Here is a 15526-nt window from a genome sequence, read left to right on the forward strand (position 1 = left end):
GAGACTGACTGAACAATCCTCTGCAAATGAAAAAGTTATGCAGTAACTCTCCTTCCACTTTAGTCTTGGCTTGTAGCCTTTTCAAATCAAATAATTTACTCTCAGTTCAGTAGCTCATCTTGCTGCCATTTTCATCCTTACTGAAAGCATCTGACAACATCATTGAAACATCATGCTTACAAAGCATTAGACCAAGATACAGCTCTGCTTTACTCCATTGGTGACTGAAAAAAGCTCAAGAGCCTTGTCCATCATCCAGAACCTGGACAAGTATGACATCTTGGAACTGGTGGGTGGTACTGATGACCTTCCCTGGGAAACCAAATTTTGCAATGATCTTCCACAAGCCCTCATGACTAACAGTATCAAAGGACTTGATCAGATCAACCAATGTTGTATACAGATTTCTGCACTGCTTCTGTCATTTCCCCTAGAGTTGTCACACAGCAAAGACCATGTCGATCATTCCTTGGCCCTTTCTGAAGACACACTGGCTCTTGAGTAGATGATCAGTCTATTAAGGAGGACTGACAAGAATCTTTTCAACAATGACTAACAGAGAAACCCCCACTATGATTGTCATGGGACAACCTCTTCCCTTTTCATTTATAGAAGTGGAGAATGGAGACATCCTTGAACTCTGGGGGATAACCTCTTACTATATATCCCAGAAAATTTCCCTCAGTTTTTGTGTGAGCAGTGGGCCCCCTACCTTTTAAATCTCAGCTGGAATAGAATTAACACCAAGAACCTTGCGACATGGGAGAAGCCTAATGGCACTCAAAAACTTTTCTTCAGTTGGAAGTTTGGCTAGAGAGGGCTTGACTTCAACTTGAGATATAAGGTCAATGGCTTCCACACTGGTTGATGACAGTCTGTTGAGAATGCTATGGAAGTGTTTAGCCCATCTCTCCAAGATTATGTTCTTATCACTAATCAAGGCGGTTCCATCAACACTGAGTAGTCAAGATGCACCACAGGCCTTTGATCCATAAATAGCCTGTAGATAATCATAAAAGTGCTTTGGATTGTTACTATCAACATAAAACTGAATTTTATCTGCCTTCTTATTGAGTCAAGAATCCTGCATATCTCTTAGCTTTCCTTGTACTTTACTTTTGACGGAGTTAAATGCTCCCTTCTTAGAAATGGATGAACTAACCTGCGGATAAACCCTTTGGAGTTCTCTTTTCTTTTTGTTTAGCAGCTTCTGAATTTCCCCATCATTTTCAACAAACCAGTCTAGATCGTGGAGAGTGTTCTGGCCCAAATTAGTAAATGTGGTGCTGTACACCAAATCTCTGAAATCTGCCCACTCCTTTTTTCTCTGCTATTGTCAACTGTGTGTTTGCCCAGGTTTCCCTCAAAGTTAGCAACAAACTTCTTGGAGGAGCTTTCTAATCTGTTGACATTAAGTCTTGTAATCATCTTGCCTTGTGGATACCACTTTTATTGAATGTCAATATTTAACTTGGAGGGGATAAGTCTTTAATTGGTATAATACTCCTTGCCACAAATTGCCTTCGTCACTCTCACATCCTGTCAATGTCTTCTCCTTATAATGGCATAGTCTATTAAATGCCAATGTTTGCTTCAAGGGTATTGTGTTTAGGTAAATGGAAGACAGTACTGGTGATGAGAAGGGCTCCCTGCCTTATCTGATAGTCTATGCCTACTCTAGTGTTAAAGTTACCCAGAATGACAAGCTTGTTCTCTTTCTGCACAGAGATGATGAAGGTCTCTAGGTCTTCATAAAATTTTTCTTTGAACTCATCATAGTGCAAGCCTTTGCCCTAATGATGGTGGTATGGTTTCCTGGAAGTGAAATGTAGGTAATGCAATGAAAACATTGCTGACCCTAGAGTCAGGAAGATCTGAGTTCAAATCCTACCTCTCACATTTACTTAATGGTGTCACTTAAATCTGTATCTGCCTCCGTTTCCTCAACTGTAAAATAGTGATAAAGTAGTACCTACTTCCCAGGATTATTATGAGTATCAAATGAGATAATATGTGTATGGCACTTTTAAAGTGCTTTGAAAACCTCTGAAGTGCTAAATAAATGCAATCATCATCATTACTGATGAGGATGAGGAGGCCCAGAAAAGACACATGATTCACCCAGTGTAACACAACTTACAAACAGAGAAATGGAGGAAAGGGAGCTGAAAACACAATCAGGAGATGCCTTTGTTTGAATCTTGCCTCTGACATATATTTTTGTATTACAAAATAAGTCTCTTCCATCTCTCAGGGCCTCAATTTCTTCATCTGTGAACAGGGTCAATATTACTGGGATTACTTGCTCCCCCCACGGCCTTAAGACATGTGACTAAAAAGCAAGTGAAAGATTCAAACTCAGATCTAGTTAGTTCTTTTGTCTACACTTGCTATCTTTTGAACAGCCTGGCTCCATCCTGATTTGTGGCCTGGACACACAATCTCCATCCAAATTTTGATCTTTTTTTGTGTTGGGAGCCCCTTTGGCTACCTGTGAAGCCCAGGGACCCCTTCCCAGAATCATGGTTTTAATGTATAAAATAGAGTACATAGGATGACAAAAGAAACCAGTTATATCAAAACAAAGATGTAATTATTTTCTTGGTCTAGAGTCTAGGTTGGGAGAGAAATGCAGCAGGAGGTGAAGGATCGGTCCATCCTACATGGTATCCTGGTGTGTACACCTAAATGCTTCTCTACCCATTGCTGGGGATTTGGTGAGAAGGCTTCTTGAACTAAAAATACAGAGAGATGAAGAGAGGGTGTTGGAATGGGATTATCCAGGGTTTGTGTGTATTTGTATATACTTATATAAATAATAGTTGTCTCCCCAAGATAATGGAAGCTTCTTGAGGATGGAATCTGTTTCACTTTTGTCTTTGTATTCCCCAGGACTTACTAAAGTGCCTTAATAATACAGTTCCTTAACAGAATATTTAATAAATGATTGAATGATCAGTCCATTGATAAGAGATAAGCTTGGATCTGAGGAAAATAATTCAGGCCTGGATTCTGGGATTGGAGTGACCTGAAGCAGTTCACTTCTCTCTGGGGCAATGTCCTCACCAACAAAAGAAAAGAGTTACTTCAGGAGATCTGTAAGGTTCTTGCCAACTCCACATCAATCATTCTACAATATGGGGAGGGACCCTGGTTGAGTCACCTTGGAGAGCACCCTGGCTTGCAGGGAGTGATGTGGCTGAGGAAGCAGGCAATGTGTGAACCCCAAACATTGGTGAGCACCTCCTGGATCACTACTGCCTGCCTAGATAGAGTCACCTAGAGTTTTTGTTCCTTTGGATTTGGTTTCATATCTGTAAATCATGTGAATCACATACCTTTATTAGTGACTCCAGGAAGGCAAACAGTTTTTTTGGAGGGCTTTTGGTGTGCTTTACTGACACAACAGGAGCCAAGCCAAAAAACATCTTGATTCTCTGAGCTAGTTTTGGATGGGTAGAGAATGATATGAAAGCTGTAAGAGAAAAAGAGACTCCTCTTGGTTAAGGTTAAAGTTATCCTGCACAATACAGGGCAAACCCAAAGGTAGCAGGAATGAGAATCCCAGAGACAGGAGGAAAACATAGCATTTTCTTTGGCCACCTTGTAAAGCCCAGAGACCTTTTCCCAAACTCAAGTTCGTAAATACATAAAACAGAATACATAGGATGACAAAGGAAACCAGTTATGTTGAAGAAAAGATGCGATTTTCCCGGACTAAGATCACAGATACCTTGCAATCTATCTATAGTGGACCCCAAGTTAAGAAGCCTTCAAAAGGAAAATAAGGCAGGGATGGTGCAGCAACTTGGCCAATGGTGCACAGATTTTGATTAGCTGAGTTGGAATCACTGATGATGGAAAAAATGGAAAGAAAAGAAATGGAAAGAGCTCTTTTATTTTAGTTTCTGAGTAATCTCCATAGGAGAAGGAGAATTCAAGAAGAGAAGAAAAATTTGTCTAAGGGTCTGTGGGGCAACCTGAGCTTTTTTTTTTTTTATAATTCTGAGAGAGTGAAAAGGTTTAACCAGCTTTTTGCTGGAGCCCCTAGAAATGGTTGAATAATCTAGAATCAAGGACCATTTCCCAGCCTGCTCTGGTGGGCTAGACCATACTCTGAGGCTGTCGTCCCATCATTGCTATATGTGGCTTTGGGGTCAACATTTTAGGAACTTATTCTCACCAGGTGAAGGCAATTTTTCAGTTTCTAATTAGTTCCATCTATTATAATAAAGGTCTAAGTTATATCATGGAAATGGATCCAATTCAGCTCAGGTAAAGGGATCAAGCTACAAAACTATCAGTTACACTGAGACAATCCCCAGTGCCCTGGGCGCAGGAGAGATTGATGGAGGTCTTTATGGTACAGCATAGTTAGCCCAATATGGCCCTGTGGATACCTCAAGAGGTGGAAGGAGTCTCAGAGGCCCCCTTATCCAACTTTTATATGAATAAAAATTCCTTCTATTTTATACCTGACATGTGGTCATCCAGTTTTTATTTGAATACCTCCAGTGAGGGGGAGTCCCCAGTGGATAGTTCATGGCTTTGGAGAGAGTTGCCTTATATCAAACCAGAGTCTGTCTTTCTGTAAGTTTCTCCCTTGACTCCTAGTTCTGCTCTCCAGGATGAGGAAGAACACATCTAATCCCCTGATAACCCTTCAAATACTCCTTTCATTGAATCCCCAGCACTTAGCACAGTCCCCAGCACATAATAGACACTCAAAAAATGCTTGTTGACTGGCTGGCTGACTGACAGCCATCCTCTACTTCCTAAGTCTCTTCTTCAAACTCAACATTCTAAATGTTTTCCAACAATCTTCTTTCCTATGAGGAGATTTTGCTTGCTTAAAGGGAAGAAAAAGGACAATGGTGTAAAAATTATGATCTGAACATAGTACTGAGGACTTGAGAGAAAAGAGTTGCTCAAATATAATGAGAACACCTCTTTGACAGCAGGTCTGACTGAGGTCCAGAAAGACAATAATTATGTTCTGTCACTGGTTTATGTATCTCTTTTCTGGGATTTAAAGATATAATTTAGGAACTATAAATCACAGAACTAGTCGGGGAACGTGAGGAAACTTGTAGATTGTTGCTTTTTATTATATCAGGTAGGACTATGGACTCAACCTAAGTTGGAGATGAGTCACAACTCATGAGGAAGCTCCAACACAAGGTGTTGTAAGCCAAGTGATGTGGGAGCAGAAAAATGAGAAGACAGAACAGTCACCAGAAAAGAGAAGATGATGGAGACCTATACAGACAATAGACTGGGCTCTGCTGCTTGAAAGAGGCACAAAAGTGGAGAATCAGAAGCTAAGAGCATTTGTCATTGGCAGAGATGTGACTATAAAGACAGTCTCTGCATGCTGCTGGAAGCTGATTAGAGAAAGCAGGAAACCCCCCTCTCCCCAGCATGATGAACTTGCTGGATTGTCTGAACAATCTGAGAAACTACCAAGAACCAATAAATATCACAGTGGATCTGGGAACCCTTTATTGGAGGAGAGCTTGACAGCTGCTGGGAACTTATGAGAGAAACCAGAATTTTCTTACTGTATGAAGAGCTGGTTGGGCTTATCTGTATTTCTACTTCATGCTAGCTATAGTCCGAGAAGTCAAGCATTTTTGCTGGCTGTCTTTCATCCTTAGATATTTCTCCCTCCTCATTTAGACTTCCTGGTTTCTTTCAAGGTCTACCTAAAGTCTCACATTCTGCATCTTAAGAGAGTGCCTTCCCTCTATTATTTCCAATTTATCCTATCTATAGCTTGTGTGTGCACAGTTTTTTTTTCTGCATGTAGTCTCCTCCATTAGACTGTGAGTTCCTTGAGAACAAGGACTGTCTTTTACCTTTCTTTGTAACCCCAGCACTTCACACAGTGCCTAACACACAGGCTTTTAATAAATGCTTGTTGACTGACTGAGAGAGGAATGCTTCCAGAGGAAAGAGAGAAGATCTGAAAAGCTTTACAGGTCTCAGGCTTAATGAAACTTCTTGACACTGAAATTCCTGTTTCAAGGTATAGGCTCAGGGCCACTGTTTCACTAAAAAAATAATGTTCTCTATGAAAAGGTTTAGCTTCCCTTCCACGTTCTGAGAGCAACCAAGAAGAGATTTCATTCAGCAAGAATGCAGGAAACTCCTCCTAAGAGAAGCAAGTACCATGAGGCACACTGACTCCTCATCACAAACTCTGGCCTACAGTCCCAGTTTTGCCTTCTACTGAATCCATGCTTGGCTATGATTATTCTTGTTTAATAATTATTTCATTTTGAGAGTTGGTGTTGACAGGATTGCTTTGTGTACATGTCAGTGTGAGTGACTCATTGCGCCACACAATGTGCTTAATACATTTAGAATGTGGGTCTCAGAAGTGAACTGATCGCACATGCCTTATGCTTATCCTATAATTTCCATGTCAGATGCTGGGGCAGGTTCCAGCTGGGCCTGAGGGGATCAGATCCAGGATTAGTAGACCCCTGTTTCCAACCCAAAACTTATACAGTAGATTGCCCAGAGAGGAGAGAGGCTGGATGCCACCCAGTGCCCTCACCGACCCATCAGGCTGCACATACCAATGGTGGCACCCTGGGAATGACCCAGAAAATACAGTTGCTTCTGCCTAGTTTTCTTCACAATAAAATCAATTGTGGCAGGGAGGTCATAGTTAGCCATTTCATCAAAACTGCCAAAGAAAGAGAGAAATGAAGCTGAATGTGAATTCTGACTTTGATATCTACTTTTAAACAAATGAACATTTATAGATAGATTCAATCACTATGGGCTTATGGGCCTTCTCCACTGAGGTGGATCCACTGCTCCCTTAGGTCTTAGGAGGTGGTTGACATGACTAACTCTAAACATCTTCTGGGAATCAGCCATCTAGTGGGGAGTCCCCCTTAGCCCAGCTGGGCTGCTCCCCAAAGGGCTCATTCTCCCTGAACCTGCCTTTAAGAGCCCAAGGTCTCTTCTCTACAATGAGGAGGCATCAGAGAAGTAGAGATGACAACTTTTGGCTTTGGTGGAAGATTCTGATTTTTAAAATCTTGACCTATAACTTTCCTGATGTCAGGGGTTCCCAGTGAGTAAATCCCTTCTGCCAAGCCAGATCAGCAGCTGTCCTATTATTTATAGCCATAGACAGATTTAGTCTTTTAGAAATACAGTCTTGCAAAGTCAAAAACTATCTCCTCCACTCAACTGAGGAAAGTGACTTGCTCAGGGCCACATAGCCAGTATGTATTTAAGGCAGGACTGGAACCCAGGTCTCTGTCTACTATGCCAGGCTTCTTCACATGGCTGCTAAGGTGTTTCTTCACTTAGGGTCTGGGAACTAAGATTTAAAATATTTTGATAACTGGATTTCATTGTAATCAGTGACCTTTGTAATCCTACACATTTTAAGCACTTAAAAACATCATCCTGAGAAGGGCTCCATAGGTTGCAACAGCCTGCAAAGGGGGTGGAGTGTCCATGTTCAAAACCCTGGACCCGCCTTGCTAGATGTCTGTGTTTGTCGACCTCTTAGACATTCAGAACACTAACATTATACAATTGAAGATCCTCAACTGGACCGTAAGCTCCATGAGAAAAGGCAGGGTTTCTCCTTGATCTCGTTAATCTGTCTCAATCCCTAGTTTGTCAAAGTGCTATGCTCTGAGCAGGCTGTTAATATTGAGGGAATTAATATTGAGGGAATCCAGCTAAAGGAAAGATAGTGTTTCTGGACAATAAAAATCCATCAGTCCACAATTTGGGTCAAATCATGTCACTTTCAGAGGCAGGATTTCTGTCTTTATGAAAAAAGTTTTCCAGCAATGTTGACCCAAACAAAGTGTCTGGAACTTTCTTTTTTGGTGTGTAGTGGATAGAGCACCAATGCAGGAGTCAGGAGGACCTGAGTTCAAGTCTCATCTCAGACACTTGACACTCACTAGCTGTGTGACCTTGGGCAAGTCACTTAACCCCAATTGCTTCAACCTGGGTCATCTCCAGTCATCCTGCTGAATATCTGGTCACTGGATTCAGATGGCTCTAGAGGAGAAGTGAGGCTGAGACCTGCACAGCCCTCCCTCACTCAAAACAAAGTCAAGTGTAAGTCATGTCATTATTTCTCTGATGGCAAGGTCTTCTTCAGCAATGAAGGATGAACACATATCTACAATTTCCATGTTCATATCTGAAGCCCAGTCCAAGAACCTACAGCAAAAGCCCCATCTCCCAATGAGGCTAAGTCCTCAAAAGGACATGGCCTCCTAGGCTGTGGGAGGAAGGAGTTTAGGAAGACAGACCTTGTGCTCATCTCCTGGCCACATTTATTTACTCCCCTTGACGTGAGGTGTATTTGACTATGTGCCCTAATAGGTCAGAGAAGCCCCAGACCCAACTAGATCCTAGCAGACCTTTTAAGAATCTGAGGCTGGCTCAGGAAACCCCGGTATTCTGGCAGGTACCTCTTTAAACAAGTCTCCTGGAATGAAATGGAAAGAATGCAGCATTTGAAGGGGAGGTGGGGTGGCTTGAAATCTGACCATTACCATACTAGCTGTGTGGTCTTGAATCAATCATTTCCCCTTGTTGGACCTCACCCTCCTCATTTATGAGACAAGGGTTTGAACAAAATGATCTTTAAGCTCCTATGGAGCCTCCTTGTTCAGTCCCCACCCTTTTTTTGAACCTTACCAACAGCGTGCTGGACATCTCCAGCTGGATGACCCATGGACATCACAAACTCAACATGACTAAAGCATAACTGATTTCATTGCCCTCCCTAGGACAAGTCTCCAGGGTCCTAGAATGTCTATGCTAACATTCCATTCCAGTTTAGTCATTTTTTCCTGAATGGAACCTGTTGTCTGATAAGAGCCCAGAAGGACCTCATAATAATGTATATTCATGGTTGTAGATCAGTAGGTGGAACCAGGTGTAATAAAGTGGCTATACCCTGCCCTGGTGCTGAACCACTCCTAGTCTGGTTCCACTTCCTGGGGTTCTAAACAGCTGCAATTATCATGGAATTTTAGGATTTACATTTGGTAAAGAGAATCTTAAAGGTCGCTTGGGTTACCTCACCTCCAACTTGACCATGAAAATAAAGACCATCCACTGGGAGCTCCCTCTTCTCCCTATTCGCCTCTCAGTCCCCTCCACTGTCATTCCTCACTCTCCCCTCCTTTGCTTAAGTTTCTCAAAAAGAGTTGGCCCTTTTCCTTGCCAAGACACCTACATTCTGACTCTTCCCCTCTCCATATTCCCTCTCTCTCATCTTCATTCTCTTCTTATCCTCCTTTGTCACTTATACACAAGCCCTGCCTCTGGTCTCTCTCCTCCTTAAAAATGTATTCACCAGACCCTACCATTTCTTCAACTTATTGTCCTACATCTTTTTTCCCTTCCCCAGCCAACTACCAGAAAAGATATTCATCACCTTCATTTCCTCACCCCACTACTTATTTCTCAATTCAAGAATCTTGAATTCATCCTGGAGAAGGGAAGGTGTGTGTGTGTGTGTGTGTGTGTGTGTGTGTGTGTGTGTGTGTGTGTGTGTGTGTGTGTGTGTGTGTGTAGAAGTGACCTCATCATTCAACCAAAAGTCTCTTTCTAGGGCTATGACTGATCCCTTAACCAATAAAGCCTTTGCTAACTCTTCATCCTTCAAAGTGTTTTGTTGTAGAGACTGTGACTCCCAGATACTAATAGGGAGAATCTGGAATGAAAAAAGGAGAGTAACCATTTCATTTTTTCTGATTTCAGTAAAGGTCCAGAGGAATATAAATAAGAACTGGAAAGGGTCTTAAAGGTCATATCATTCAATTTCATGTTTTTATAGGAAAGAAAACTGAGGCTTAGAGAAGGGAAGTGGCTAATCCAAGATCACACATGAGTATCAGAACCTAGGCTCAGACCCAGCCTCCAAATCTAGAGTTATTCCCCAGGACCCCAGATATTTGGGGGACATTCATGGGAAAGGAATGCAACCAGTACATGCCATACTTGAAGGAAACCAATTGAAAGCCACATTGTGAGTCATTGCCTTGCTACCTGAAAGCCCAGAACTCTTCTGAGTCTGGAGACAAGGACACATGTCTCTGAGACCAGGTGGTCCCTCGGCTATTCCCCAGCCACACATCGCAACCAGCATCTGCCAGAACGTAGGCCAGGCTGTTTGGGGGCAGGTTGGCAATCCAGTTAAAAGCAGATGCAGATAAACCATGTTGTAAATACACAACAGGACGATAGGGAGCTGTACAAAAGAAGAGAAGCAAAGTCACATGACCAAGATCCAGATCACCTCCAAAGACCCTCTCCAAACTGATTCCTAACAGTAAAGAAGGGAGAGGGATGGAGCAGTGAAGGGGAAAGAGGAAAGAAGAGAGGAAAGGGAAGTAGAGAGAGAAGGAAAGAGAGGGGGGAGGGAAGGAGGTCTTGACTCAAGGCCTTTTAGGATCTCGGTTTTTTCATCCAGTATGTTAGTACTCTTACTGCCAAACTTGTGTTATTTGTGCCTTCATCCAAGTTATTAATATACTTAGCACTGGGCCCAGCAAACATCCCTAAGGAACTCCAGTATAGACCTCCCACCAAATACTTCCTTCTACTCTTACCTGTTCCTAAACATTCTTTCCCATGAGGAATCCTGTAAAGGCCCAGAATATAACCATCTTTAGTCACAATGTCATATTGTTCATTGGGGTAGCCCCAGTAAGACATGATCTGGCTCTGTGTGAAAAGAAGACACATTTTTATTGGTCTTGCAGAGTGTTTAAACCTAGTTCAACCCGTGGGTGCATGTCAATGTTCCTGTGGAGGCACAGTGGATAGAGCATTGGGCCTGGAATTAGGAAGACTCATTTTCCTGAGTTCAAATCTAGACCCCTTTACTTACTGGCTGTGGGACTCTGAGCAAGTCACTTAAACCAGTTTGCCTCAGATTCCATATTAGTAAAATGAGTTGAAAAAGGAAATGGCAAACTGCTCCGGAATCTTTGCCAAGAAAACCCCAAATGGAATCATTAAGACTTAGATACAACTGAAACAATTCAACAACAACATAGATGAGTAATCTGACGGTCCATGATGGCTTGTCCAAGGTCACAGAGGTCACTGATAAATGTCAGATCTAGGGTAAAATAATGCCATAAGAACAATGTCATTTCCTACTGAGCTGAAATTCTAATCTTTCACAGTTATGGTGGTATTTAGGGATTCATGTAGTGAGCAGCCAATTGTGGAGCCCTCCCTGGGAAAAGACATTGTCTTCACAGAAGCCCAGGTGCTATGCAGCCTAATGACCATTCCCCAAATAACATGGCTTACAAGATTCATAGTAGCTTCTGGATTCTTGGGGATTCTGTTTTTCAAGCTGTAACCATTTTGTGTTCCAATAATGAGCATCCAACAGGCAATGACTGGAAGGCTCCACATTTTCAATATGCCTGAAATAAAAGCAGAGGATGAACGATCCTGTGGAAACCAAAAGGCTTTTTTCCAAAATGGAGTCAACAACAGTTGCTGCTGTTGGGGCTCAAAGCCATGGGGATGTGGATGAATAACTCCTGTCTTGAGCTAAGATGGAGTGAATATGGGTGGAATTAAAACTTAGATGTTACAAAGATTTTTTTAAAGTAGAGAATTAAAAATGATGAAAAAAGGCCTACAACTGATTTGGCTTCATCATTAAATCTATGAGACATACATGTTTTAAACACACAAACGCACACACGCACACACACACCCCTCAGAATGTCCATCCTGTAGCACCATCATTAGATTGAAAGGCCTGGACTAGGAGTGAGTAAAACCTGGGCTCAAATCCTGCTTCAGATACTTGCCAGCTCAGTAAATTTGGGCAGTCCATTCAATATCTTTCCTCACTTATTAAATAAGGTTGATCCAGGTGGCCTCTAAGGCCCTTTGAGATTAGTCTAGACAAAGCAGGGTGCCTGTGGGAAGTCTCCATGCTGCCAAGACCTAGGGAGTCTCTCTTTCCCCTGCTCTTTAGGCTTACAGGTAGAAAGCCAGGGGAGCTGACTATTGGAAGGGGCTTGTCTGTGGGGGTGTTTATTGATTGTTAATAATAATATTGATAATAATAATAATATTGATCATTAATAATAATAACCTCACAGATAAATGCCTATACACTAAAGTTGCTATTTATAACTCAGCTGCACCCAGTTTGGTTCCATATCTGCTGAGGCTTATCTCAAATATATGGAAAGATCTAGCTTGATGGATCATTGAGTCTAAGAAAGTCATCTGGAAAACAGGCTGTTAGAGCTAAAACTGGGGCTTTCCTGTTTGTGATGGATTGTGCCATACCAAGTGTGTGACTTTCAGCAAATCACTTCTCCGGGCTAACCCTTAGTTTCTTCATCAAACCTTTGCTCAAAGAATGTCTTCTGCATAAACGAAATTCCTAGTGCTTAGCCTGGGGCCTGGCACATAGTAGATACTTAATAAATACAAATTTATTGATTTACTGACTGACTTGACATCTTAGGGACTAAGGCCCTTTCCAATTCCTATGATCCTAGACAAAAATCCATGGCTTCTAAACTGGGAAAACTTTTATAATGCAATCCCCATCCCAGCCCTCTGCCAATTGCCTATGTGGGGAGCAGAGGGTCTTATTGAGGTTTGTAAAAGGCCCCCAGGAATAGCCCAGAGTCTGTACTAACCATTGCTGGAAACACATCTCTGGGATGGGAGTGGAAAGAAAGAAAAGGAATTTACATGATGATTTTGTTGTATATGTGAAAGAAATAACAAGTTGGGCATAGTAAGTTTGCAGTTTCATATGCAACCTTCTTTTTTATTGTACTATGTTAGGAAATTTTTGTTTTATTCCATTAATTAAAAATAAATTTTAAAAATAAAAGTTAACACATAGATGGACTACACCTATGTTCTATCTATCTGTTTTCCTGGGCCTGCACTTGGAGTAGGGGTTGGGGGTCAATAACAAAGACGATATTTTCAGCTTAAGAGAAGGGAACACTTCCAAGTAATTTGAGCTTAGCACAATGTAAGAACTTAATAAATCCCTTTTCCTACACCACCAAGTGGAATAGACTGCTCTCTGGAGGTCTCCAAAGGGAGGTTGGATGCCCATCTGTTAACGAGGAGGGGCTTCTGGGTCAGGTGTGGGTTGGATTTGAGAGCCCTTGACCTCCAGTTCATCTCTGAAAGGATCTGCTTCTGTAGCAGTCTTTGGCTAGATCTGCACAGTTCAAACTGAGGGGGAGAGGCAAAACCTTTATATGAGAGAAAGGCTGTCTAATGCTTAAAACCCAGTCCAAGAACTTAGCACCCAAATTAGTCCTGAATGGTCTGACTGAAATACTCCATGGAACACTCATTCCCAAACAAAGACTAGAGATCTATCAATGGATTAAATTTTAGAGCTGGAACCGAGTTTGTAGATCTTTGAGCTCAAGCTCTTTATTTCACAGAAAAATGTAACTCTATCATCCTGAACTTGGCCTACTATTGGTACAAATAATAATAGCATACACTTATATGGGGTTTTAATGTCCTCAAAATACTTTATACATTATATTTGATCCTCTCAACAACCCTGAAAGATAGGCACTCTTGTTACCCCCATTTTACAGATAAAGAAACTGAGACTGAGAGCTGTTAAGTGACTTGCTCAGCGTAATACAGTTAGGTGTCTAGGGTAGAATTTGAATTCTACCAATTTGAATCGAATGTTCTATCCACTAAGCCATGCTGTCTCCCAGAAGACTTCCAGTCTAGTTCTGGCTTTTCCAGTTGGAGACTCTATGACCTTGAAAAAGTTACTTTTGTCTCTGTCTCAATACTCCTACTTCTTAGAAGGGAATAAGAGTCCTTACTCTATCCACTTCATAGGGCTTTGATGAGGTTCAGAGTTGCTTCTGCATGAAATGAGAATACTGAGGCTCAAAAAGGGTCATGAAATTGGCCAAGTTCATGGAATTATTAAGTATTACCTGAGCAAAATTATAAAGTTTGTCTGAAAGTTTTCCAAGGATAGGTGTTGTCCAAAGGAAATGAAGTTGGATTTGAAACCAGAGGATCTGTGTTTGAATCTTACTTCTGATGCTAATGATCTATATGAATTCATATTCTCTTTTGCCAAGTTCTATTAATTCTATTTCTTGCATTCACCTCCATTTCTCCTCTGGCTTTGAGTCAGCTAAGGAGGTGAATGCAAGAGATATTAGGAAGATCTTTCCAAGTTACTGGATGGACAATTGATAGGACATTGGTTTTGGAATAAGGAAGTCCTGAGTTCAAATCTGATCTCAAGTAATTCTTAGCTATGTGATGCTGGGCAACCAACTTAACCTTGTCTGTTTCACTTTCTTCACTTGGGATAATAATAGTATCTTCTTCACAGGGTTGTGAGGATCAGATGAAATTATATTTGTAAAGTTCCTGGCACATAATAGGCATTTAATAAATGCTTTTTTCCTCCCTCTTTTCTATTTTATTTCTCCTACAGGTCCCTTCTCTCCACTCACACATCTTCACCATAAGGCCCATGTCATCTCTTAATTCAATTATTTTAATAGCCTCTCAGTTGATCTCCCTGCCCACAGTTTCTCTCCACTACAATCTAACCTCCACTCAGATGGCAGTGATCTTTCTAAAGCAAAAGTCTGACTAAGTCTCAGAGGAAAATGGGAATTTGTCTCAGACCCTAAGATAATTCCTGAAAGAGCTCAAAAAGATGAAAAAAAAACAATTAGAGGTAGTGGAGAAATTGAGAAAAGAAATGAGAATAATGCAATAAAATTATGAAATAAGACTCAACAGCTAGGTAAAAGAGGTACAGAAATGCTGAAGAAAACACCACTTTAAAAAAAAAACAGAATAGACCAAATTGTAAAAAAAGAGGCACAAAGATCTATTGAAGAGAAGAACTCCTTAAAAAGCAGAATTAGCCAAATGTAAAAAGATGTACAAAAATTCAGTAAATAGAAAAACTCCTTAAAAACAGAAATGGACAATGGGAAAAGGAAGTATAAATGTTTACTGAAGAAAATAATTCCTTAAAAATTAGAATTGGGCAGGTGGAAGCTAATGACTCCATGGGACATCTAGAAACAGTAAAATAAACTCAACACAATGAAGCGAATAGAAGAAAATGTGAAATACCACTGGAAAAGCAACTGACCTAGAAAACAGATCCAGGAGAAGTAATTTAAGAATTTTTGGATACCTGAAAGCCATGATAAAAAAAATGTCTAGATGTCATCTTTCAAGAAATCATCAAGGGAACTGCCCTGATACCCTAGAACCAGAGAGTAAAATAGAAATAGAAAGAATCCATCATTCACTTCCTGAATGAGATCCCCAAAATGAAAATTCCCAAGAATACAATAGCCAAATTCCAGAGCTCCCAGGTTAAGAAAAAAATATTGGAAGCAGCCAGAAGTAAACAAATATCATGGATCCACAGTCAAGATCAAACAAGATTTAGCAAGCTTCTACATTAAAGGACAGGGCGGGGAATGGAGAGAGGTGG

The 15526-nt window shown here is 41.1% G+C and overlaps 1 protein-coding gene across 2 annotated transcripts in view; it reads right to left on the reverse strand.

The window, feature by feature from the left end:
• LOC140517586 (lipase member K-like) overlaps positions 1–15526 on the reverse strand; it is a 34497-nt gene that overhangs the window by 12903 nt on the left and 6068 nt on the right. For both annotated transcript variants that reach the window (XM_072628972.1, XM_072628973.1), the window contains exons 2-6: positions 11326–11444; positions 10614–10728; positions 10051–10252; positions 6585–6694; positions 3339–3475 (exon numbers count right to left, since the gene is read on the reverse strand). In XM_072628972.1, coding sequence (XP_072485073.1) covers positions 3339–3475; positions 6585–6694; positions 10051–10252; positions 10614–10728; positions 11326–11433 — 672 coding nt within the window. In that variant the 5' untranslated portion in view covers positions 11434–11444. The remainder of the gene's footprint in view (positions 1–3338; positions 3476–6584; positions 6695–10050; positions 10253–10613; positions 10729–11325; positions 11445–15526) is intronic.

Source organism: Notamacropus eugenii, chromosome 1 (assembly GCF_028372415.1).
Source record: "Notamacropus eugenii isolate mMacEug1 chromosome 1, mMacEug1.pri_v2, whole genome shotgun sequence".
NCBI classification, from domain to species: Eukaryota; Metazoa; Chordata; class Mammalia; order Diprotodontia; family Macropodidae; genus Notamacropus; species Notamacropus eugenii.